The following is a 25,947-nucleotide window of genomic DNA, read 5'->3' as shown; positions in this document are numbered from 1 at the left end:
GAGCTAGTGAAGAGAAAGCCCTGTCTCCTATCCATCGTAAACGAGTTGAGAAGAATGAAGGTCGCGAGATGGAATATAAGGAATTAAAAGCTCAGTCAGATATTGAGGAGCTAACCCGTGTAAGGCTTGTAGGTAAGCATCAGAATCTTAAAATCAACCCTAAACCTAAAGGGGAGCCAGTGCAAGGACTCCAAAACGGGAGTAAATCGATCTCTTAACTTTGTTCTAGTTAGAATTCTAGCAGCCGAATTTTGCACTAGCTGCAATTTGTTTAAGGTAGCTTTAGACCCCAAAGCCAACAAGGCGTTATAGTAATCGATACGGGAAAACACAAAAGTGTCGATCAGTCTCTCAGCAACACAAAACGACAGCATCGGACGCAATCTGGCAGACGTTTTAACCGTATTTTGGATATGTGGCTAAATTGGAATCGACAATTACCCCTAGATTCCTCAATTATGTTTGAAACTCCACATTTGAACCATCAAGAGTTAGCTTGACCGAGCCAGCTTTGTGTAGTTGGTGCACCTGTTTAAGGCAGAGGAACTTTTCTGTCCTCCATTCTGTCATCACGGTTGTGTTACTAGCGTACATGCGGATCGTTACAGCGTCCGGACGCACGGACACCGCCGACCCTTCGGCAAAGAGAAGGTGGCTTAGTGGTTAGTACGTTCGCCGTACGTTAGTTGGGGGTTCGATTCCCGCCTCCACCTTGTGTGTGTGGAGTTTGCATGTTCTCCCCGTGCCTCGGGGGTTTCCTCCGGGTACTCCGGTTTCCTCCCCTGGTCCAAAGACACGCATGGTAGGTTGATTGGCATCTCTGGAAAATTGTCCGTAGTGTGTGAGTGTGTGAGTGAATGAGAGTGCAAAATTCTTGTCTGTGGTCATTGCACGTATTTATGAAAAAAAAAATTTGTTTTAAAAGTTGACTGAACTATTTATTGCGTTCGCCGCTCAAATGCTGGCACTATGCTAGTAAAGCTCTAAATCTTTAACAAAGTCATGATACTGAATTTGGCACTGAAATTTTCAGGCTTTGTATTCATCTGACTGCAGAGATATAATCACGGGCACCGTGCCAACCTGCATTTATATAAAAACTAGTAAAACCCTCGGATGCCAGTTACCGTAAGAGACGCCGTCAGCTAGTTTCAAAACAGGTCCTTCCTGGATTTATATCTGGAAGCTCGAATCGATTCGTTTAGTCTGTGTATGTTTAATCTAAGGTGATCTTTAATTGTGACTTTCATGGCCTAGTGGGTGAAGAACTGATGCGTGAATGATCACAGGTAAAAGCTTGTTTATGGTTTTCCCCCCAAACCTCAGGCTGTTATTCATTAATCATTCACCTAAGAAGAGTTGCTGCTACTGGGAGCTTCACTGCTGGAGTTCTGTACTGTATTAAACACTGTTTAATGCCCCAGCACTGTTTAATGCCCCAGCACTGTGTAATGCCCCAGCACTGTGTAATGCCCCAGCACTGTGTAATGCCCCAGCACTGTGTAATGCCCCAGCACTGTGTAATGCTCCAGCACTGTGTAATGCCCCAGCACTGTGTAATGCCCCAGCACTGTGTAATGCCCCAGCACTGTTTAATGCCCCAGCACTGTGTAATGCCCCAGCACTGTTTAATGCCCCAGCACTGTTTGATGCCCCAGCACTGTGTAATGCCCCAGCACTGTGTAATGCCCCAGCACTGTGTAATGCCCCAGCACTGTTTAATGCCCCAGCACTGTTTGATGCCCCAGCACTGTGTAATGCCCCAGCACTGTGTAATGCCCCAGCACTGTTTGATGCTCCCTTCATGGTGCTTCACTCTGCTTATGGTGCTCATACATGCAGATTTTAGCTAAACACATTTCATGGTTAATTGTATGTTACCCTTACATACTGTAAATATAATACACAATTACACACACACACACACACACACACACACACACACACACACACACAATTACACACACACCCACACCCCCCACACAATTACACACACATACACACACACACTACACACACATACACACACACACAATTACACACACACAAACACACACACACACACTTACACACACTCACATACACACACAAAATTACACACACACATACACACACACACTACACACATACACACACACAATTACACACACACACACTCACATACACACACTCACATACACACACACAATTACACACACACATACACACACATACACACACAATTACACACACACACACTCACATACACACACTCACATACACACACACATACACACACTACACACACACACAATTACACACACACACACTTACACCCTCTCACATACACACACAATTACACACACACTACACACACTCACATACACACACTACAGACACACACACACACACTAAAAAGTATTTTATAATTAAGGTTCAGAGCCATGTAAAAAATTCAACATGTGCTTCTAGAGACATATTAAATGGCAAAACCAGAAAAATCAGCACACTGGCTTCCTGTCACGGTTTGTGTATGTGACAGTGTACTTGTGTAAATAGCTTGAATTCCTCTGCACTCTGAGGTTTGACTTTCATCCAAACCCACTGTGTGTGTTGCTCCTCCTGCATGCTGGTAAACACTCAGTACAGAAGCTCTACTGTCTTCATAGGTGAGCTACAGACAGCCAGCTAACTCCTACTACATCATGTGCCTGGTCTTTACTTTCCAAAAAAGACTTGACGTAATTCAGTAATCTGCTTTTTCTAATCCAAATGAGTCGTAGTCTGATCCTGCACAAGCGTAAGCACACATCATACTCGTTACTCACAGGGTCACAGGACGCTCTCGTGTAATTCGGTCACCTATCAGTTCCCTCGCACTATCCTGCCCTCCCCTCTGACAGCTGCCCTCTCTGAGGAACCTCCTATCCACCCTCTTCCACATACGTGACCTTGAAGACTCTGAGGATTGGTTAATGTTTCTGTGATTGACACAGGAGAATAAGTTTGCTCCTCCCACTCAGAGAGCAGAGCTAATTTTGCTCTATGGTTCATAACATTTTGCACCTTCTGAAAATTCTCTTGTTGTTATAAAACGCCTGCTTGTTGTTTAGTGCTTATTATGATGTAGAAGAGCAGCTTTACTGCATATTGTTTTCAAAGCTGATGGTATTTACTTATTGACTTTGATTTTGTTAAAATGTAAACGATGCGAATCAAAAAACCCACTGCAGGTTCCAAATGTACTGGGTGTAATTAGTGCAGTTCATCTTCAGTTAATCCCAACAGTTTAAAGGTGCGGTGTACGTTCTTTGAAAGCCAATGTTGACATTTGAAATCACCAAAACAAACACGCCCCTAAACCAAACGGGTCCCACCCCTTTATCGATAGCTCCGCCCATACATACATAACCCAGGCAACTAATCTAAAGAAATGTGTCTTTATCATAGCTGAAGTGAAGAACAATACGATTGTAGATAAACAAACAAGCAAAAATGACACACAAGCATAATCATGTAAAGGACAAAGACATATATTAGTTCTGTGTAACAAAACAAAACCAACGTTACTCACCTATCGAGAAGGAAAAAAGCGCCTCGGCGTCTTAAGTAAAGTTGGTCACATATTCACAGATTGGAGTTTCCCGAGTCAATAACTCCTGAGCTAAACACTGTTACTACACAAAACACGGTTGTAGCTGCGTCTCTACATTACTACGATAGAAAAGAGGTGTTATTTGTGTAGTAACAGTGTTTAGCTCAGGAGTTATTGACTCAGGAAACTCCAATCTGTGAATATGTGACCAACTTCCTGCTCCTTCAGTTCTCTCCAGCGCTGGAAAGCTGATCCTATATTAACACGTCCTACTTCTTACCTTATCGTAAGTCTTTCTTCACTTTCTTTCTTTGTTTTTATCCTCCATGTCAATGTTAAAACCGCTTTCTGCTAATGTCACACATGCGCACTGAACACTCTCTCCGCCCATATTGACAAGCCCCGCCCCTTTCTGCTCATTGGCTACACGTTTGTTTTGTTTTTGTTTCGTTCGTCGTCCCGACTCAGTTTTCTGAAGCGTTTCTCAAACAATGCAGACCCCACCTTTAAGACAGTTTTGTAAGCAGTCAAAAACATATCGAGACATATATGACCATATACACACATATAGTCTGTCCTTGTGAAAACGTGTCTCTGTGACAGACGGCGCAAACAAACACTACATTCGTGTAAAAATGAGGTGCTTTGAATTAATTTTTTTCCCCTTCACTGATTTCCAAAACAGTGCAGCTAATCCTTGAGAAACATTAGAGGAACAGATTAAACCTATCAGGTTGCACCTCCTTCTTATCCTGCGTGTGCCTCGTACATCGAGACCGCTGTTTAAGAAATGCAGAGACACGAGCGCATAAAAACGGCATCGAACAAAAATAAGATTCAGTGACAATTTGTGTTGGTTTGAGAAGAGATTTGTTTTTTTCTCCCTGAATAGCTTACACTCATATTATAGTTGTGTGTCATTTCACTTACTTATTTATAACAGCTCATATAATAGAATCTGTGATTATTTACATGCGTGTAAGTCGTCTCTAAAGCATGGAGGGGGTTTTGTGAGAGATTCTGTGGAGACGTCCATAAATAAATAAATAAATAAATAAATAAAATTTGGAAGAGGAAGAGAACAGACTTCCAGAACTACTTTTACAGAACACACAAACACACACACACCTCACAAACACAAACACACACACGCCTCACACACACAAACACACACACACCTCACACACACAAACACACACACACCTCACACACACAAACACACACACACCTCACACACACAAACACACACACACCTCACACACACAAACACACACACACCTCACACACATACATCACACACACACACCTCACACACAAACACACACACACCTCACACACACAAACACACACACACCTCACACACACAAACACACACACACACCTCACAAACACAAACACACACACACCTCACACACACAAACACACACACACCTCACACACACAAACACACACACACCTCACACACACAAACACACACACCTCACACACAATCACACACACAAACACACACACACCTCACACACACAAACACACACACACCTCACAAACACAAACACACACACACCTCACACACACAAACACACACACACCTCACAAACACAAACACACACACCTCACACACACACAAACACACACACACCTCACACACACACCTCACACACACACCTCACACACAAACACACACACACCTCAGACACACAAACACAAACACACACCTCACACACACCAACACACACACAAACACACACACACCTCACACACACAAACACACATACCTCACACACACACACACACACACACACACACCTCACACAAACACACACACACACACAAACACACACAAACACACACACACCTCACACGCAAACACACACACCTCACACACACAAACACACACACCTCAAACACACACACACACCTCACACACAAACACACACACACACACCTCACACACACAAACACACACACACCTCACACACACACACCTCACACACAAACACACACATACATCACACGCAAACACACACACCTCACACACACAAACACACACACACCTCACACACACACAAACACACACACACACCTCACACACAAACACACACATACACCTCACACACAAACACACACATACACCTCACACACACAAACACACACCTCACACACAAACACACACACACCTCACACACACAAACACACACACACACCTCACACACACAAACACACAACCTATCAGGTTGCACCTCCTTCTTATCCTGCGTGTGCCTCGTACATCGAGACCGCTGTTTAAGAAATGCAGAGACACGAGCGCATAAAAACGGCATCGAACAAAAATAAGACTCAGTGACAATTTGTGTTGTTTTGAGAAGAGATTTGTTTTTTTCTCCCTGAATAGCTTACACTCATATTATAGTTGTGTGTCATTTCACTTACTTATTTATAACAGCTCATATAATAGAATCTGTGATTATTTACATGCGTGTAAGTCGTCTCTAAAGCATGGAGGGGGTTTTGTGAGAGATTCTGTGGAGACGTCCATAAATAAATAAATAAATAAATAAATAAATAAATAAATAAATAAATAAAATTTGGAAGAGGAAGAGAACAGACTTCCAGAACTACTTTTACAGAACACACAAACACACACACACCTCACACACACAAACACACACACGCCTCACACACACAAACACACACACACCTCACACACACAAACACACACACACCTCACACACACAAACACACACACACCTCACACACACAAACACACACACACCTCACACACACAAACACACACACACCTCACACACATACATCACACACACACACCTCACACACAAACACACACACACCTCACACACACAAACACACACACACCTCACACACACAAACACACACACACACCTCACAAACACAAACACACACACACCTCACACACACAAACACACACACACCTCACACACACAAACACACACACACCTCACACACACAAACACACACACACCTCACACACAATCACACACACAAACACACACACACCTCACACACACAAACACACACACACCTCACAAACACAAACACACACACACCTCACACACACAAACACACACACACCTCACAAACACAAACACACACACCTCACACACACACAAACACACACACACCTCACACACACACACCTCACACACACACCTCACACACAAACACACACACACCTCAGACACACAAACACAAACACACACCTCACACACACCAACACACACACAAACACACACACACCTCACACACACAAACACACATACCTCACACACACACACACACACACACACACACACCTCACACAAACACACACACACACACAAACACACACAAACACACACACACCTCACACGCAAACACACACACCTCACACACACAAACACACACACCTCAAACACACACACACACCTCACACACAAACACACACACACACACCTCACACACACAAACACACACACACCTCACACACACACACCTCACACACAAACACACACATACATCACACGCAAACACACACACCTCACACACACAAACACACACACACCTCACACACACACAAACACACACACACACCTCACACACAAACACACACATACACCTCACACACAAACACACACATACACCTCACACACACAAACACACACCTCACACACAAACACACACACACCTCACACACACAAACACACACACACACCTCACACACACAAACACACACACACACCTCACACACACACACACAAACACACACACACACACACCTCACACACAAACACACACATACACCTCACACACAAACACACACATACACCTCACACACACAAACACACACATACTTCACACACAAACACACATACCTCACACACAAACACACACATACATACAAACACCTCACACACACACACACCTCACACACAAACACACACACAATCACACACAAACAGACACACACACACACCTCACACACAAACACACACACACACACAAACACTCACACAAACACACACACCTCACACCTTGAGTTTTCTGCCCCTGTATCGATAGCTCCGCCCACACATACATACGTAACCCAGGCGACTAATGGAAAGAAATGTGTCTTTATCATAGCTGAAGTGAAGAACAATACGATTGTAGATAAACAAACAAGCAAAAATGACACACAAGCATAATCATGTAAAGGACAAAGACATATATTAGTTCTGTGTAACAAAGCAAAACCAACGTTACTCACCTATCGAGAAGGAAAAAAGCGCCTCGGCGTCTTAAGTAAAGTTGGTCACATATTCACAGATTGGAGTTTCCTGAGTCAATAACTCCTGAGCTAAACACTGTTACTAAAACAACGGAGACCCCACCTTTAAGTGGTCACATGTTATGCTTCGAGACACCGCATTAGATGGATTTGTCTACAAACTCTGCCGTAAACGTGACCACCGCAGGGTTACGTCAATTATCTGACAAGATTGTTTACGCTTCTGTTTATGCAGCTGTGGTCCAGCTGTGCTACAAATACAATTACAGCAAAGAAAGAAAAAAACAAGTGAGGAACAAGGTCTGATTAAAGACGTACCGCTCCTTCAAATGGGTCTGATTTATATTGGAACGTTTTTCTTCTTACTAAGACTGACAGGATGCCGGCACTTACGGTGTAAACGTTACACCGGTGACAAAAAGCCTACAATAAATGCAGTAATCAAATCAATAATACTGTTCATTTCCTCGTCTTTCCCTCAATCAGTGCACAAATGTTCTCTGTGGAATCTTTAGGTATTTAGATGTTCCATAAACAGAACTTCAGCAGGTAAAAGAGCTTCAGTGTGAGTGCATAAAGAAACAAGCATCTAAGTTCACATCCCTGGTCTTATAAATAAAAAGATTTCTCAGCTAAACATTTGGCCTGAACGGACGGACAGACGAACGGACGGACGTTTTATTTTCATTAATTTACTCCTAGCTCAAAGCAACACAATGTGAAGGCCCAGAAAGATCATCGTGCTAATTGTGGGAGTGATTGTTCCCTGTCACGGTTCCTTTGGTGATTAACAGTACTGCGCTGGTGAGAACGTTCTTACGAAGCGAATCCGCGTGCTCGTACTCGCTTGTATTTTTTCCTTTCCTTTATTTGAACATTACGTGGTGACATTTTGAAGTCGCTTTAAGTGTAAATGCGATTAGATTCGATTATTTCTCTCTATATACTTTGATCCTACATGGATGGTTTTATGTCACTGTTCACGTAGGTTGTTTTTTCCCCCCTCGCTGTCTGCGTGACGAAAGCTTGCCGAACGTGGAGACGGTGGCTCTCGTTGCTATGGTGTTTCTCGGCAGCTCTTATGTGGCTGCAGCTGTAAACGCTAAGCCTTCACTTAAATCTCCTGCGGCCCCTGAACAGAGATCCCTTTTTGCCCCAGTGAATTTTTAAAAGCACCTCTTAGATCTGGCTATTTTTTACACTTTTACTTCTATACTAAGTTTTCTGAAGCTGCTTTCCTGGTCTGCGCTACACCTCTCGGTCTAAGATGGAGGTCTGTTTTACTTCTTTATGCCTTTTTTCTTTCTTTCCTGGTCAGCGGCACAGACACCGAACACGTTACCTGCACTAACACGGCTAATGAGCAGAGTGGTGGGAGGGGAGAGGTTGTGTTTGTCTCCTGGGTGTGTTGTGGAACAGGAATACACATAAATACATATTTGTATTGTCACTACTTGCCTTCTGGCTCATTGATCACCTTTATAACACAACAGAACAACGTTTCTTACTCTGACGGGCGTCGACTCTTACAGGACGACTCTGTGCCATCCGTCGCCGAGCGCGTCGTGTTTGTTCAGGATGAAAATAATTGAATCTCTGTGCTATAACTCTGACAACCATGTGGAGCACTTATGGGAGAGCACTTTAGAAAGAACGACGTTCGTTACTCCGCCGAAGCCTTTCTGGCACCTCGACACCTTACCAACACGAGTTATGTCATATCCGTTCGGACGTGTCGTCTGTCGGTTCGTTTCCCAGGTTAGGGTTCCTCTGTAGTGGCTTTTTTTGAGAGTTATTTCATTGCTAGAGGTCAAATGTTCAATATTACAAACTATAAAAACAAATGTGAGGATTTTTGTGTCATAACATTTTTCTTCACCATTTCAAATCTCCTCTAAAAAAGCCTTCAATTGAGGTCTTGAGCAAACAGCAGAAGCAATGAAACGACTCTCTCTATGAACAGCACTGTGTTTTCATTCTTCTCAGGTCTGTGACACACACAGCAGCAGCAGTGTGTTGGTTGTGTGAGAGGAAATTGAAAAGAGGACGGGAAATTTCTCTTTGAGTTTGTGGAAACACTCAGAAACAGACCAGGTACGGATCCTTCAGCGGTCTGTGCTCCGAGTGCATGTTTTCTGGGACTACATAAAATAGCGTCTAACGCACACCTTAAAGCGCTCGGTTTACACACAGATCTATTATAAACGAATAGATTAGACGTTCCCCCTTTACTACGAGAGAAAGTGAAGGCATGGCGTCATCGATCGGGAAAATCAAACATTACTACATGAGATAAGGGGATGGGGCTTTAAAGGTCATTCAGTCATTATGATTCCTTCGTCGTTTGTTTTTGCTTTTATACAGAAATTAAGAACAAATTATTTTTCATCAATCGTGGACAAAAAGGACAGCGGGTGCACTTTCTTATCTGAATCATCACAAGCTAAATTTTCTTTTATATATATTGTGTTCTGTATTACGCTTGAACGTTATCTCGTGACAATCTGTGCTAATGCTAAGCTGTTGATGGAGGGGAAAGAGGGTGAGATGAAAGAGCTTAAATAAAGGATTCAAGTCTTTTTCGGCTCCACCTACTGTAACGGACGGAGATCTGATCTTCACCGATTTTGCGAAATCTTACTTATCGCACCTTTAAAGTCATTTAGGGATTAATTCCTTGTTATAAATAAGACATGAAAATGTAAACCTTTTTTCCACACAGTGACGGATAACATCCAAAAATAAACTACACGCATCTGCGTTAGGGCTGGGGGATAAAACGATAACGATATGTATCGCGATAGACACGTGATCGATATGTCAATAAAAAATGTGTTCGATATTTTTTATTCTTCGTCGGAAGAAAACGGAGGTCGTTTGGTTGCGTTAACAAAGGCACTCGCTCTCTGGTAACCTAGCAACATAGGGAGTGACAATAACAGCTAATCATGTAACAGTATCATGTTTGGTTGCGCCATATCGTCGTCTCGTGCCGGTCTGCTGGATTCCTCTTCAGTAACCGGCGACTGATGAGCAGAAAATGAGCCACAGTGAGCGAGGAAATTGTAAATAAAAGAGGAAAAGTCAGCGCACCAGTACGGCAGTTTGTTGGATATTATAAGTCTGACTGTAGTCACACCAACGTCATCTGCACATTATACAAGACCGTTTCTCTGTTTATATTTAACACCTTGCACTATTTTATTACACTTTATTAAGCATTTCTTACATTTCCTTTCATTTTGCACCTTAAATGTTAAGAGATAACAGTTAAGTGTTCATTGTGACTTTAGACTCATGTTTACATTATAATTATTAGAGTTTTCCTGCTTGGTGACATTTCTGTCTTAATAACTGAGGGGATTACGATCAGAGGAAGGTTAAGTTTAAAATAAAAAGGTTTTACTCCTGGTCCTTATTTTAAATGGGTCATAAAAAATATCAATAATTATCGATATCGATCGATATGAAACACTGATATCGTGATACAGTTTTCAGACATATTGCCCAGCCCTAGTCTGTGTCCAATCATCTTTAAACATCTCTGAAAAATCATCTTTTGCACTGTTTGGGTCGATCTGCTGAAATACTGAAATCCCGAGTCTTTATCTATCAAGTGACAACCCTTGTGTTTATGTCTCCATACCTACACTACATTTATTCACACAGAGATGCAGCGTATCTAAGCGCGCAGTCCGTCGCGTTCGTGCCGCCGTCACCGTGCACTTCCCGTCAGGTCTGTCGAAAGAGAATCTCTTTAACTACGACCGTTTATCTTCCTTTTAACCGTTGTTTTGGCTCGAGATCGGCGAGCGCTTCAACCGACAAACAGCCGTTCACAAATTCAACAAAATCACAAATCGTCTGCTGAGTCGTCTGTACATTCCTGCTGTCTTCGTATAGTAACGCAGACGAGAAAACAAAAGTGAGAAATTTTTCTGTTAGAATTAAAATGTTACAGTACAACCAAAATATCAGAGTTAGAAATGACAATAATTTGTGTATACAACCGCTTAAAAGTCTAAGAACAGGGAGCGTGAAGGTTGTAAGGAATATATCCGGTCCAACAAGGAAACTGTGACGGCTCTTGTGAGGTCATCAATAAAGAGACGGAGACAGTGAAGCATCCAGGGGCATAAAACTGTTTTTTGTCTCTCTCTAAAATGCACCTCCGTGCCTCCTGTTTGCCCACAAGCCCTTATGAATAGAGCGTCTTTGTTGCTCGCTGCCTCGTTGCCGTAAACACGTTTTAATGGTGTTCAGTGAAGCGGCTGTCTGCCTCGGCCTGAAGGCTTGTCTGTCTGAAGGGGAAAAAGAGAGAGAGAGGAAAATAAAACAAAGAGGTATATTTAGTGAATTTGTGACAGAAAGGTTTGCTGAATGAGCTCGTCCGAGTGCACTACAGTCTCATTAGCACCTGATATGTCTCGCTGAGCCGAAGTTCTCCTGCCGGCGGCTATTTTGGTAGCAGTTCCTCTACTACATAGCAGAGAAGTGAAGTAAAATATAATAAAGGCCACTGTGTTGGACTAATAACTGTTATTATGGGGTTATGGGGAAAGTGAGAGTACTTCTGCATTCAGTTCTTCACCTCTACCTCTCGGTATATGTGACTTCCCCTTAAACGACGAGCCTCTGCCACTCTGATGGTCCTAAAGCTGCTCTGCAACGCTCGCTGGCATACTAAACATGGTTTGAGGGCATTGTGCTTTTGTTAGCTTAAAATAGCCCAGTGTTTTGGGAGGGGGTCCTGCAGCCAGTCCCTGGGTTTTGGCTCTTATATTGTAGTATATAATACTGCCCTTGGACATTTATAAAACTTTTTCCAGGTTGATGGCCAAGTTTTGTGTCAGGTTTAATGTGGCACCACAGAGGTTATTCAAGGATGAGTTGAAGGCCAACACATCGAAAGTCACAGGAAGTAAAGAAAATATGGTGAATGTACAACAATCCAAACGGTTATTTATGGAATTTTAAGGATATAGTAGTCAAGACTGATATTTACTCTCAAATCATACTAAAGAACTGTTTGCACTTAAAGGTGCGGTGTACGGTGTTTGAAAGCCAATGTTGAAATCAACAAAACAAACACGCCCCTAACCCAAATGGGTCCCACCCCTGTATCGATAGCTCCGCCCACACATACATACGTAACCCAGGCAACTAACAAAAAGAGATGTGTCTTTATCATAGCTGAAGGGAAGAACAATACGATTGTAGATAAACAAACAAGCAAAAATGACACACAAGCATAATCATGTAAAGGACAAAGACATATATTAGTTCTGTGTAACAAAGCAAAACCAACGTTACTCACCTATCGAGAAGGAAAAAAGCGCCTCGGCGTCTTAAGTAAAGTTGGTCACATATTCACAGATTGGAGTTTCCCGAGTCAATAACTCCTGAGCTAAACACTGTTACTACACAAAACACGGTTGTAGCTGCGTCTCTACATTACTACGATAGAAAAGAGGTGTTATTTGTGTAGTAACAGTGTTTAGCTCAGGAGTTATTGACTCAGGAAACTCCAATCTGTGAATATGTGACCAACTTCCTGCTCCTTCAGTTCTCTCCAGTGCTGGAAAGCTGATCCTATATTAACACGTCCTACTTCTTACCTTATCGTAAGACTTTCTTCTCTTTCTTTCTTTGTTTTTATCCTCCATGTCAATGTTAAAACCGCTTTCTGCTAATGTCACACATGCGCACTGAACACTCTCTCCGCCCATATTGACAAGACACGCCCCTTTCTGCTCATTGGCTACACGACGTACACCCCACCTTTAAGTTACACAGATGTACTTTATGTGGCTGGGACAATTTCATTTAAGTCCTGTAAATTTTTTTCTTCCTCTACTGTGTTTCTCTTCCAGAGTCAGTGTATGATCTTCTTCCTAAAGAGTTGCAGTTGCCCCCTTGTATTGAGCAGACAATTACAGCAATGAGTCAGAACAGTGGAGGAGGGACAAGTTCCCCCCCAACAACTCTCGCTTCAGGTAAAGTTCTCCAACCTTTTTTGTTTCCAGTTTATTACCACGATATAAATGTGTGTACGGTGCTAAGAAGCTGATAAAAGTAAATATTTAAATGATCTACATCATCGCATTACATTACTTTTATTCATGAAGTGTATTTTATACATTTACACTTACAGTGTTTTGTTTTGTTTCGCTTCCTGGATGAGAAATAAAATACAAATCCCAAAAAAAAGTTTATATCTTAAATACAGCTTTTTATGGACAGTTAGTAAAACGTGGGGAACAAAAACGCCATCAGAGTAGCTGAACTCTACGTTTAACCGATCACGTGATCGCAAAGTGACATGAAGAGAAGGACAGAAAGAAAACCAGAAGAACCAGATTGAGTTAACGGCATAAAACTTTCTACTCAAAGCTAACAGTAATGTTCAGCACTGACTGCTTACTATATACGCAGTTTATACACTATTTACTATACTAGTTAGGCTAGTTAGGTTATGCTAACGTTAGCTTGCTGGTGATCTTTATCGGCTACATTTTATATAGAACGCTGTAACTTTTTACCTCATTTAAATCTAAAAAACTTGTTCCTGAGGTGAATCAGGTGAGTTAGAGGAGGTGCGTCATGTGAATACGACGCCCCTGGGGCTAAATCACAGACTGTACCAGGAGAACTGGAGCTAAATCCTACCCGCTGTCTTTTTATTTGAAAGTGAAAATGACGTGACATACGGCTAAGTACGGTGACCCATACTCAGAATTCGTTCTCTGCATTTAACCCATCTAAAGTGCACACACACACACACAGCACTGAACACACACAAACACCGTGAACACACACCGTAAACACATACCCGGAGCAGTGGGCAGCCATTTACGCTGCGGCGCCCGGGTAGCGGTTGGGGGGGTTCGGTGCCTTGCTCAAGGGCACCTCAGTCGTGGCTGGCCCGAGACTCGAACCCACAACCTTAGGGTTAGGAGTCAGACTCTCTAACCATTAGGCCACGACTTCCCCTGTTTTCGCATGTCCCAGGTTATGTAATGATGAGAAGGTGCCAGACTTTCGTGAGAGTTTGAGGGACGCTCTGTGTGTAAGCAAATTGAAAAAAAGCTGCTAACTTCAACTGTCTGTCAGCTGCTAGCGATAGCCAGCAAGCTAATATCAACATAACTAGCTAGAGAGTTCACTGCTATAGTGAGCCAAGGTGCATACTAAGCATTAATTTCTTTGTAGAAAACTAGCTTTCCGAGTAGAAAAAAAGACTTAATTATAAGTTATCGTGTATTACTTAAACCTGGTTCTGATTTACTTTTGTTTAGTCCTTCGTTTCAGTTCTGGTTCATGGTGTAAGGATCTTTTCTTACTCTGGGTTCCTTATGCTACCATTTTTTGGGATTTGTATTTAGGGTTCTTAAAGTGTAAATTCACCCTAGTTACTAAAAACAAAACAAAGAAAAATGGTTTAAAAATGATTCCTTAAATACACTAGAGAATAAATACTGACTTTATAACTGCAGTATAGAATAAAAGCTGTGTTTAGACGCTCTTATCAGTTTCCAAGCTCCATATGAGCAGCACTAGAAAAGGATCGGTCCCATTGTCCGTCTTTAATCTGCCCGCAAGACGTCTATCTCTAGGTTAGAAGGCTAGATCCACGATCCTGGGTTTTGTATTTAAATGTTAGAGGTTTGCTAAAGACTGGAGGTTTTTGTGCTTTCTTCAAACCCTTCACTCGATTTATTCTGTATTTAAAACAAACAAAAAAACAAGCAAAAGCCAAAAAAAAAGAAAAGAAAATGCGCAGCCTCACCAGTCTTTTGTGGATAAGACCGAAGGAACCTGTCGCACGTGGTCATGGAAGGGTATGTTAACTGTTTTATTGTTATTAATATTACAACTTTTCAGACTGGCTTCTCTAAAGTCAGCTAATAAGTAAGCTTTTAGTGTTCGGTGTAATTGTATGGTGCATTTTGTTTAGGTCTGACTCCTGGAACCGGGATATAATCACGGTTGCTTAAGTGACGTATATATTTATATATAACTCAAAATAATGAATTTACTCGATTAAACCGTACCTTTGTAAATACACATTTGCATATTTTTAAAATGAGTTTCATTTAAGTCTATTTTTTTTAATAAGAGTTAAAAGCTATAACTCTATTCCTCTCTTTAAATTCTCGGTAAGGAGTTTAAAGGAGGTTTCCATCACTGTAAGCATCAAGGTCCATAGACAGCAAGCTGGATCCCAGAAAATAAATAACCCCTAACCACAGGAAGTCATATAAACTTAAACTGAGGACCAGGTCAGTAACTGCTCTCAAGAGTCAGCAACCAAACACACTGTCATGCTTTATTCATTTATTTCTTTTATTTATTTATTTATTTTTTTGTTTGTTTGTTTGTTTGTTTGTTTTGCCATGTTATTAAGAATGTTTGCAGATTGCTTTGGGTTGGCCACTTTTTTTTTTAGATTGCTGCAGTCACCAAACTTAACTGATGACTGGGGAGAAAAATAAAAGTCCTCCTGGAACTTTTTTTTAGTAGGAAAAAACGCCTCATTAAACTTATCCCAGGACAATCAATACACGGATGAACGTTCAAAATGAGATTCACCTTAGTATTTTTTTTACTCTACTCCTTTATCAAAGTACCCAGGTTTAAGGTGAGTTTGAGTAAACCAGAAGTCTGTTGCCTTTGGACATCAGTACCCAACTGCAGCCATGAGGCAGGACATGCTGGCTGTAGCTGAAGGAAGGTGAAGTATTTCCAGTTTTATCTTAACTCGAGAAAGCAGGTTTCGCTTTAAAATCGGCCTTAAATCTTCTGCCTATTTTCTTTCCTCTTCTGTTTTTTTTTGTTTGTTTGTTTTTTTCACAATTTTTTTTATTGCTTATATGTTTGTGCACTCGTTCGCTCAGTTTAACGTGATATCTGGATATGATCAGAAATATATAGAAGCTTTTATACAGTAATATATAGTAATATACAGTAATATATAGTAATATACAGTAATATATAGTAATATACAGTAATATATAGTAATATATAGTAATATACAATAATATATAGTAATATACAGTCATATACAGTAATATATAGTAATATATAGTAATATACAGTCATATACAGTAATATACAGTAATATATAGTAATATACAGTAATATACAGTCATATACAGTAATATATAGTAATATATAGTAATATACAGTCATATACAGTCATATACAGTAATATACTAGTAATATATAGTAATATACAGTAATATACAGTAATATATAGTAATATATAGTAATATACAGTCATATACAGTAATATATAGTAATATATAGTAATATATAGTAATATACAGTCATATACAGTAATATATAGTGATATACAGTAATATACAGTAATATACAGTAATATAATCTAGTCCACTCATTATATTTATATATAACTCAAAATAACGAATTTATTAAACTCTATTAAACCGTACACTTGTAAACACACATTTGCGTATTTTTTAAACTGGTTTCATTTAAGTTTATTTTTAAAAAAAAAAGATCTAGTTAAAAGCTATAACTCTTCACTACACAAAAAGAGTCCTGGCCTGTTTTTTTCCCCCTAACACCTGTCCTGAACCACACGAAGCTTCCAAAAGCACATGTGCTATATGCATCTTTGCGCCTTCGCGCTCCCCCTCCCCACTGTTTTTAGGGCTGCTATTCATAGCTTTGCTCGTCATCACATGCCAACCTCGTAGCTTGTGCCGGTCCACCCTGTCGTCTGGTACCGTGCGTATCACGTCGACACGGCTCCGGCGTTTGTGTTGCTTGTTCTTCGTATTTCCTCTTCGCCTACTACTAAAAACCATCATCTACAGGAGTGCAATCAGACTCAGACTTCACCTCTTCTTAAGCGGTACAATAAACAACCAAGACTTTTGCCTTTCTAGCTTATATTACTAATAAAGCTTTTTCTAAAAAAATTATTTATTTTTATTTTATCGCTTGAGCGTTTTATTTCACGCATAAACTAGTCTTTTATGCTGCGAGCTAATGCTTCGTCCTCGGCCGTTTCCGAAATAAATCCTGCAAATATTTGCACATGTGGTTTGGTGGCGCGAAAGCTGGTCGCCGATGGAGGGTTGGATCATCAGGTGCCCCCTAGTGAGCTAAGATTCAGGTATAACGTAAAAGCAAACGTGAGCGTGTTTACGATCCGAACGCATCACGTGAATTAAAATGACTAGTTATATAAAATGTTATATTGCTAAAAAAAAAGGAGAAGAAAAAGAAACCGGTGAAGCAGTTTGAGTGTCTCACATTAAAACACTTTTCCCCAGTGATTTTATTTCCATTGTAGCTTTAGGGCACAACAGAAGCAGATAGTAGTTCATTATTATTATTGTCAGTGTTTATAATCGATCATTAAAAGCTCATGAACCCCCAAAGCTGCTGTGTTACTGTAGTAAAGGAGTCTGAGTTCACAGCAGCATAGCAAGCGTTCAAAACAAGCATCGGACCTATTTCAGGTTTAACTGCATGGTCTGAATTCATCCAGAGCTTTTAAGACTGACCTTATGCTTGTGCTTACTTTTCTTTATGTATGTTTATTTTGATAAGTTCATGCTTTTAGCTTCTTTAAGCCTCCTGGTTTCCTTTCTTTCTTTTTTCCTTTCATCAAATGAGGGAAATGTGATTTTATTCTTCTTTTCAACAATATTTTTTTTTTTTTTGCTTTTTTTGATTAAATGCATTTTTTTCTATTTTTTCAATATTCAGTTCAATTTTTCTTTTATTATTTATGAAGCAGTGACTGATCTTGAATAGGTAAAAAAAAAAAAAAAACAGAGAGATTTTAATAACTATATTATAATAATTTCCTCTGTGTTTAATTATACTTCGGAGGCAAATATTCAGTTTAAACTAACTTAAAGGATAGAAATAAAATATTTACCTAAAACGACTGCATTCAGATGTCAGACTTGAATAAACATGTAATTTGTTTCAGTATAAAACACATGAGGCTCTCGGCCAGTCCTGGGATTCGAACTTGCTTATTAATCTTCTGAACCTTATGTGGTGAGCGTTAAGCAGCAGCGCGACACGGAGATTAAACACGAAATCGGCTGATAAAGAAAGTCTAGTAAGAATTATTCCTAATGAAGCACAGAACAGTACAAACTCCGAACAGAACGTCATGTAGGATGTAAACTATAACATACAGCGTGAACGATTTAACCCAGTTTAAGCTTTGAGCTTTTAAATAAAATGAGATGTTTTCAAGATTCGTCAGATCCTGTCGCATGACACCGTAAATGCGTTCTGTTTATTTTACAAAAAAAAGGAGGAATAATAAAAATAAATAAATTTTAAAAAAGCATTTCTTTCTTCCTTTGTTGGTTTTTCATTGAGCTTTAAATGTTTTACATTCTTTGTTGTTTGGGTGTTTACTTGGTTTTAAAAACAGAAGGTTTGCTTTAAAATTGATAACCTAGGTTTAAAATTAACCCTTAAATTAATTTTGTCATTATTTCTTGCTGTTTTTATTTCTTGACGGTCTTTTTAAATGTTAATGTGTTCGTTAACAGCTGTGCCATTGTCACTAAAATCCCTGGTAATATTTTCCTACGTATGAAACATTAGAGAGAGAACTTTGTGTTATTGTAGCAGTAGTATTGCATCATCAGTATAGAATATCATCATATATGAACAAGGTCAGTCCGGGGATTAGATTAGATTAGATTAGATTAGATTAGATTAGATTAGATTAGATTAGGATGGAGTTTATTACCATGCATTGCTTTGAAATTGCTTTTAACCCTTGTATGTTGTTCGGGTCTGTGGGACCCATATTCATAAATATCAGTAGTTTTCAAAAGAAAAACTTCGCTTCCTTGTAAATTTGTTGATTTTTTCCCACTCATAACTTGATTAAATTTGATTTTCTTTTTTTAAAATTACATTTTATTAAAAAACAACAAAAAAAACGAGTCGCACTTTAAATAAAAAATGTGATGTAATAAAGGTAAAGGGCAAATATTAACCATATATGCTGTTTATATTGCTTGTAATTGGGATGAAGTAAACATTCTCACTCACTCACTCATTCATCTTCTACCACTTATCCGAACTACCTCGGGTCACGGGGAGCCTGTGCCTATCTCAGGCGTCATCGGGCATCAAGGCAGGATACACCCTGGACGGAGTGCCAACCCATCACAGGGCACACACACAGACACACACACTCATTCACTCACACAATCACACACTACGGACTATTTTCCAGAGATGCCAATCAACCTACCATGCATGTCTTTGGACCGGGGGAGGAAACCGGAGTACCCGGAGGAAACCCCCGAGGCACGGGGAGAACATGCAAACTCCACACACACAAGGTGGAGGCGGGAATCGAACCCCCAACCCTGGAGGTGTGAGGTGAACGTGCTAACCACTAAGACACCGTGCCATCCATGAAGTAAACATCTGTAGAGTATTTTAACATAAAAATTTTGATTGTGTTGAATTAAAAACCCAAAAATGCAGCGGGTCCAGCAGACCCATGAACACTGGCTGAGTAACAAAATTACGAACAACACTCAAGGGTTAAAGTCAGTTTTGTCATTTCTCTTTATACAGGTCTTCATAGCGGTTTAAATCTTATTCCTTTGTTTTAGCCAGGAAAATAAAACGTTTCGTACATGTTGATTCTGACCTGACTGCCCACCAGCACCACATTTCTATTTATTTTTCTCTCACGCTGTCAGTTTCATTGTCGATCTCAATCTCTTATCAGCTCTTCCTTTACACCAACGCTTTCAAATGTGTTCTGTACTTTCATGTACTTCTTGATCCTGTATTTCATTAATCCCCCTAAATAGGGCTGTATAGACACGAGTAGACCCGAGACACGGACCGAACCGTTCGGATTTCAGAGACTCGCTAGTGATGATTAGTGATTTGTTTTGTTTTGAATTTAATTCTTTGAACTTCATTCAAACTTCATTCCTTTCATCTTTTGAAAATAATATGCAATGGTCAGCATTTTATTACTCATTCGTTGTCTCGTTTTTATTCCAGGAATTTCCCTCTGAAGCAGGGAGTGTCTGCATATAAAATGGTCTGCAGTTCTCTGCTTCATAGGTCAGAAGCTGGTTTATTTTGTTTCTGTGGCTATGCTCAGTCCCAAAAACAACAACAACAACAACAACAACAACAAACAGAAAAACCTCAATCTGACAAAAAGAAACCCATCATTTGTAATGCATCATTTGACACGATATTCTAATCTGGCCTGAGCACATTAATGAACTCATATGGATGAAAAAAAATGATCGATATAAGATCTTGCTGTATTAATTCTAAGTGCAGAGGTGATTATTAGGTTATATCTAAAGATCAGGCCGTATGTTCTACTGTTAAAAGTAGAGCAGTGTCCATTGGCACAAGCTATATACAATGTGAGGTCTCCTAGTTTTTGAGCTAAAATCAGTTTTAACATGTAACATTTATTTAGGTTGCATTTCAGAGGAAAAAAATGCTTAATATTAACCACGATCTTGTTTTCTTTTAGTAGTTTATGGCCATTTACAATCCTCACACACACTATGATGCATTAATAAAAAATAAAAAAAAAACTGGAAAGAAATTGTAATTGGACATCCAAACCACAAAGCAAGCAGTTGTGTGGAAATTTCGCTGCTTAGTTGGGACTGGTAGCCAAACTAAGTGAGAAACCTTTATTCACTGTCTAATTGTACACACTGCAGATGCCTCCTCCATCACCTCTGCTAAGACCAAGGGAAGTGCCAGCAGTGCTTTTTCCACCTCTTCCAGCTTCGCTGCGCACTCCTTATGCGCAGAGCAGGATGCCGGCCCTTCAGGAGAGGTGACTAGCCGCCGGAAGGCAGATACGCTCTCTACGGAAGCCAAACTAACCAGGGGTTGTGGAGAGAAGGCTGGAGGAAGCTCTCAGCATCAGCACCACCATCAGATGACCCCTCCCAAACGTCCGGTGCTGAACATCTCGCCTCCGCCGGAGGACCTGTTCGACAACAGCCACACGTCAGGATGCCAGGACGATGCGCTGCTGGATTCGGAGCAGAGCAACAGCATCTGGATGGAAAACTCGCTCTCCAACTTCAGCATGATGAGCTCCAGTTCTTACAACGACAACACGGAGGTTCCACGCAAGGCCCGAAAACGCACGCCACGTCAGAAGCCGGTGCCTGTCGAAGAGGCCAGCATGGATGTGTTTGATGCAGACAGTGCCAAAGGTCCACACTTTGTGCTTTCCAAATTTAGCTCGGAAAACAAGGCCGGTAGCAAAGCGAGGTGAGTGAGTGAGTGAGTGAGTGAGTGAGTGATTGAGTGATTGATTGATTGATTGATTGATTGATTACAGTCGACGCCCCGTAGTTCTCATATTTTGGACACTTTTCTTTCCACAAGCTTCAGGATCTCGAACACAGCAACACGCTCACTTGTCTGTTTCCTTCCTTGCACCAGTTTCTGATGGAAATTTTTTGAAGAGCTTTTCAGATCACTGTGTTGCAAAAAAGGTCAAAGCACCTGGTCTTTTAAACGTTTTCTAGAGTTTCGGGTTTTGTTTTAAACAGTTAGCAGGAGGTAAACTAAATAATCCGGCCTGTTTGCCATCATGCTCCAGGAGAGTTTCTATGGTGTTCGGTTTCAATGTCAGTCTAACGTCCTCTTCCACAATAATACACAGGGCCAGGCCGTGTTTTGTCACCAAACATAACACTCTCTTGGGAAAGCTCGGGGTTTGTTTTTTCGCGAGATCTTACGACGGACCGTTTTAAGGTCTGCGGAGGTCAGAAGCCGTATAGAGGTTTGATTCATCCAATACATATCATTTTGCTTATAGGGTGCTGGCAAGGCAAAGCTTTACTGGCAGATTTTAGGGCATGTTTAAATATTAAAATATTTATATTAAAAACGATATTAACTAGATTTTAATGTCCCACAGTACCCACAGTTCTCATGCAGTGTATCGCTATATATCGATACCATGGAAAGAAACAATCAATATGTAATATTCAAGATCCTGAAGCTTGTGACCAAAAATCTATGCAAAAGATGAGAGCTATGGTTCGTAGACTGGTTGACTTTACATATCGTCGCTGTCGGGCGGAAACCTCGTATGTCCAAATTTGGTCAGTTTCATATTTTTTCACATATCGATGCTATTGGTCAGTCCCCACGTGGGTCTGTTAAGTTATTAACCAATCTAAAGTCTTGAAAATAGCTTGAGCGCAAATCTCATAACTCCATTGGACACTTCAACTGTCCACCTCTTCCTCACTCCGTGGGAGAGCTTCACGTCATATTTCTCCTCAAGAAGAGTCGCAACGAATCAACACGTCTTCTGAGGTAAATGTCTTCAAAACACTGGGCTCAAAGAAAAAAAAATCTTGACCCCCGCTAGTTCTGGTGCTCGTCTGAGGACAGGAATTTAGCGCAAGACAATCCACTGCAACGCGGACTAAACCCTGTGTACTGCAGATAAGGTACGGCGTTTTTTTAATGTCCTGAAAAATAACGGTTTTGGAGATACGAGGATTCCGTCTGACAGCGACGATATAACTAATTTATCATCATATTATTACATTCTGACTTTGACAAAGTAAAATTACATTCTGGCCAACCAGAGGGAGCTGCGAGTGGTCTTTTCAACGAGGAACCTTTTAGTTGTAGCCCAAAAATGTCTACTTTGACCCGCTTGCATGTGGGTGACGATGTGAAACTGAGCATCGCAACATAAACAATGACCATTCAGTCCAAATCTCATTTAGTCTCTTTGTAAAGAGCTGAGATGATTCAGAAGGGGTGGGACCCATTTGGGTTAGGGACGTGTTTGTTTTGGTGAGTTTATATGTCAACATTGGCTTTCAAACAACGGAGACCCCACCTTTAATTTCATATGATGTTACGTTTAGATATTCAGGGTGTTAAATCGGCACTACACCATCCCAGAATGTAATTTTAACCTTGTTTCATGATGCCAGCTGACTTCGGTCTTTGTAACCGGAGAGCCATGAACTATAGTGACATACTGTTTGCTTTCTAGTCCTGAGGGAAACCAAGCGTCTGGTCAGAAAGGTGGGATATTGTGTGGCCAGTACCCGCAGAAAAGCGAGGGAAAGGAGCTGAAGATCCTCGTCCAGCCCGAGACTCAGCACAGAGCCCGATACTTGACCGAGGGCAGCCGGGGGTCTGTGAAAGACCGCACCCAGCAAGGCTTCCCCACTGTCAAGGTGGGACACGTTCAACAGATTTTAATCACATTTGATCACAGAATGCATACATTTGTATTCCAGATCAAGAAATTGTATTTATCACAAATAAATCGTACACATCTATGTCTATATTGTAATATTTGTGCAATACCAGACAGGTTAACATAAAGAAACGCACCTCCTGATTTTTATACAGCATAAACTTCAAACTGCAGAATTGTGCGAAGGTCCAAACACAATAACTTTCAACAGTGAGGTATAAATGTTAATATATTACACAACAGTCATGGAGTCCAAGTGCAGAGTTTATTACCAATTTATTACAAAGATCAGTAGTTATAAGACTGGCTGAAATTAGTTGGAAAGTAACTTCAAACGTTTTGACAGGCTAATGAACGATCACGTCACTTCCACACGTTGGCAGTAGCTGAGTTTATGGTTCCACTTTCCTCTTATTTTCCACCTAATGGAAAAACAGGTCTTTTACTCAAAAATCTTCAATTCACTTACAGTCAACAAGATCATTTTAACTCATTATAACTCATTTAACATTTAACTCATTAAACATGTCTTGGTAACAATAAGGATCGGTGATGTAGTTCAGATGGAAAGACTTTGCAATGAAACTACAACACAAAGAAACACAGGGAAATGAGCTGTATGAGGTCGGTTGTGGTGATGAAGACTTCTGGTGGTGTGGCATGGAGCTGTTAGTGTAGACCAGGGGTCGGCAACCTTAAACACTCAGAGAGACGTTTGGACCCGTTTCCCACAGAAAAAAAACACAGGGAGCCACAAAACCGATTTGACATCTAAAATAAAGAGAAACACTGTATATATCGTTTTTTACCTTTATGGACAGTACAGAAAAAACTGTAGTGTGTTGATTTATGACATCAATGACCTGCTACAGAGTAAACGCAATTTTATTACTGCAGGCAAACAAAAATATTTTGAACAGTTTGAACTCACCTTAAAGAACTAACCTTAACAAAAAAGACGCTGGGTCGAAGGTTACTTTCAAATAAAATGTTCAGTGTCTAATCGAGTCCTCTTCGTATTCATGACGTCAACATTTTAACTTGCCGGCTGCAGCAAACCAAAAACACGTCTGCTTCTGAGTGTCGGATATCGCAAGTCGGCGGTTATGACGCGTATTTTGAGCGACAAAGAAATTAAACACGGTTTATTTTAATGTTACAAGAGCATCATAATCTTAGAATTTCATTTTTTAAAAACTAACTAAAATAAAATACATTTAAATTAAATATTTATTTTCCAAATCTACAAGGAGCCGCAGCGGAGGGATGAAAGAGCGACTTGCGGCTCCGGAGCCGCGGGTTACTGACCCCTGGTGTAGACCATCGGAAATACTTGAATTCTCATTTTGTCTTAGAACACAAAGAATCGTTTGATGGGCCGAGAGTTCAAATGCAGATTGAACTATTTAATTTATCACGTTTTTTTTTTCTTTTACGTTTTTTTACACCTTTGCATGATCACTTCTAAAGCTGCGGCTCATTTTCACACACAAGAAACAACTTTTGTGTGACGTGACATACGGCTAAGTACGGTGACCCAGACTCAGAATTCGTTCTCTGCATTCAGCCCATCTAAAGTGCACACACACAGCAGTGAACACACACACACACACACACACACACCGTGAACACACACCCGGAGCAGTGGGCAGCCATTTATGCTGCGGCGCCCGGGGAGCAGTTGGGGGATTCGGTGCCTTGCTCAAGGGCCAAGGGCACCTCAGTCGTGGCCGGCCCGAGACTCGAACCCACAACCTTCAGATTACGAGTCAGACTCTCTAACCATTAGGCCACGACTGCCCCGTGTAGTGCGTGTTTGCTCGGTTT

General features: G+C 40.7%; 1 protein-coding gene across 5 annotated transcripts in view; it reads left to right on the top strand.

Annotated features, from left to right (window-relative positions):
- nfat5b (nuclear factor of activated T cells 5b) overlaps window positions 1–25,947 on the top strand; it is a 54,440-nt gene that overhangs the window by 15,079 nt on the left and 13,414 nt on the right. For 2 of the 5 annotated variants that reach the window (XM_060873331.1, XM_060873294.1), the window contains exons 2-4: window positions 13,733–13,855; window positions 21,590–22,154; window positions 23,911–24,097. In XM_060873331.1, the coding sequence (XP_060729314.1) occupies window positions 13,733–13,855; window positions 21,590–22,154; window positions 23,911–24,097 (875 nt within the window). Of the gene's footprint in view, window positions 1–13,730; window positions 16,594–20,900; window positions 20,964–21,589; window positions 22,155–23,910; window positions 24,098–25,947 lie in introns of those variants that run through there. The other 3 variants (XM_060873449.1, XM_060873391.1, XM_060873510.1) reach the window with 3 other exon arrangements.

The sequence above is a fragment of the Tachysurus vachellii genome, chromosome 1 (genome assembly GCF_030014155.1).
Source record: "Tachysurus vachellii isolate PV-2020 chromosome 1, HZAU_Pvac_v1, whole genome shotgun sequence".
In the NCBI taxonomy this organism is placed as follows: domain Eukaryota; kingdom Metazoa; phylum Chordata; class Actinopteri; order Siluriformes; family Bagridae; genus Tachysurus; species Tachysurus vachellii.
This window is presented reverse-complemented; position numbering and strand designations above follow the sequence as displayed.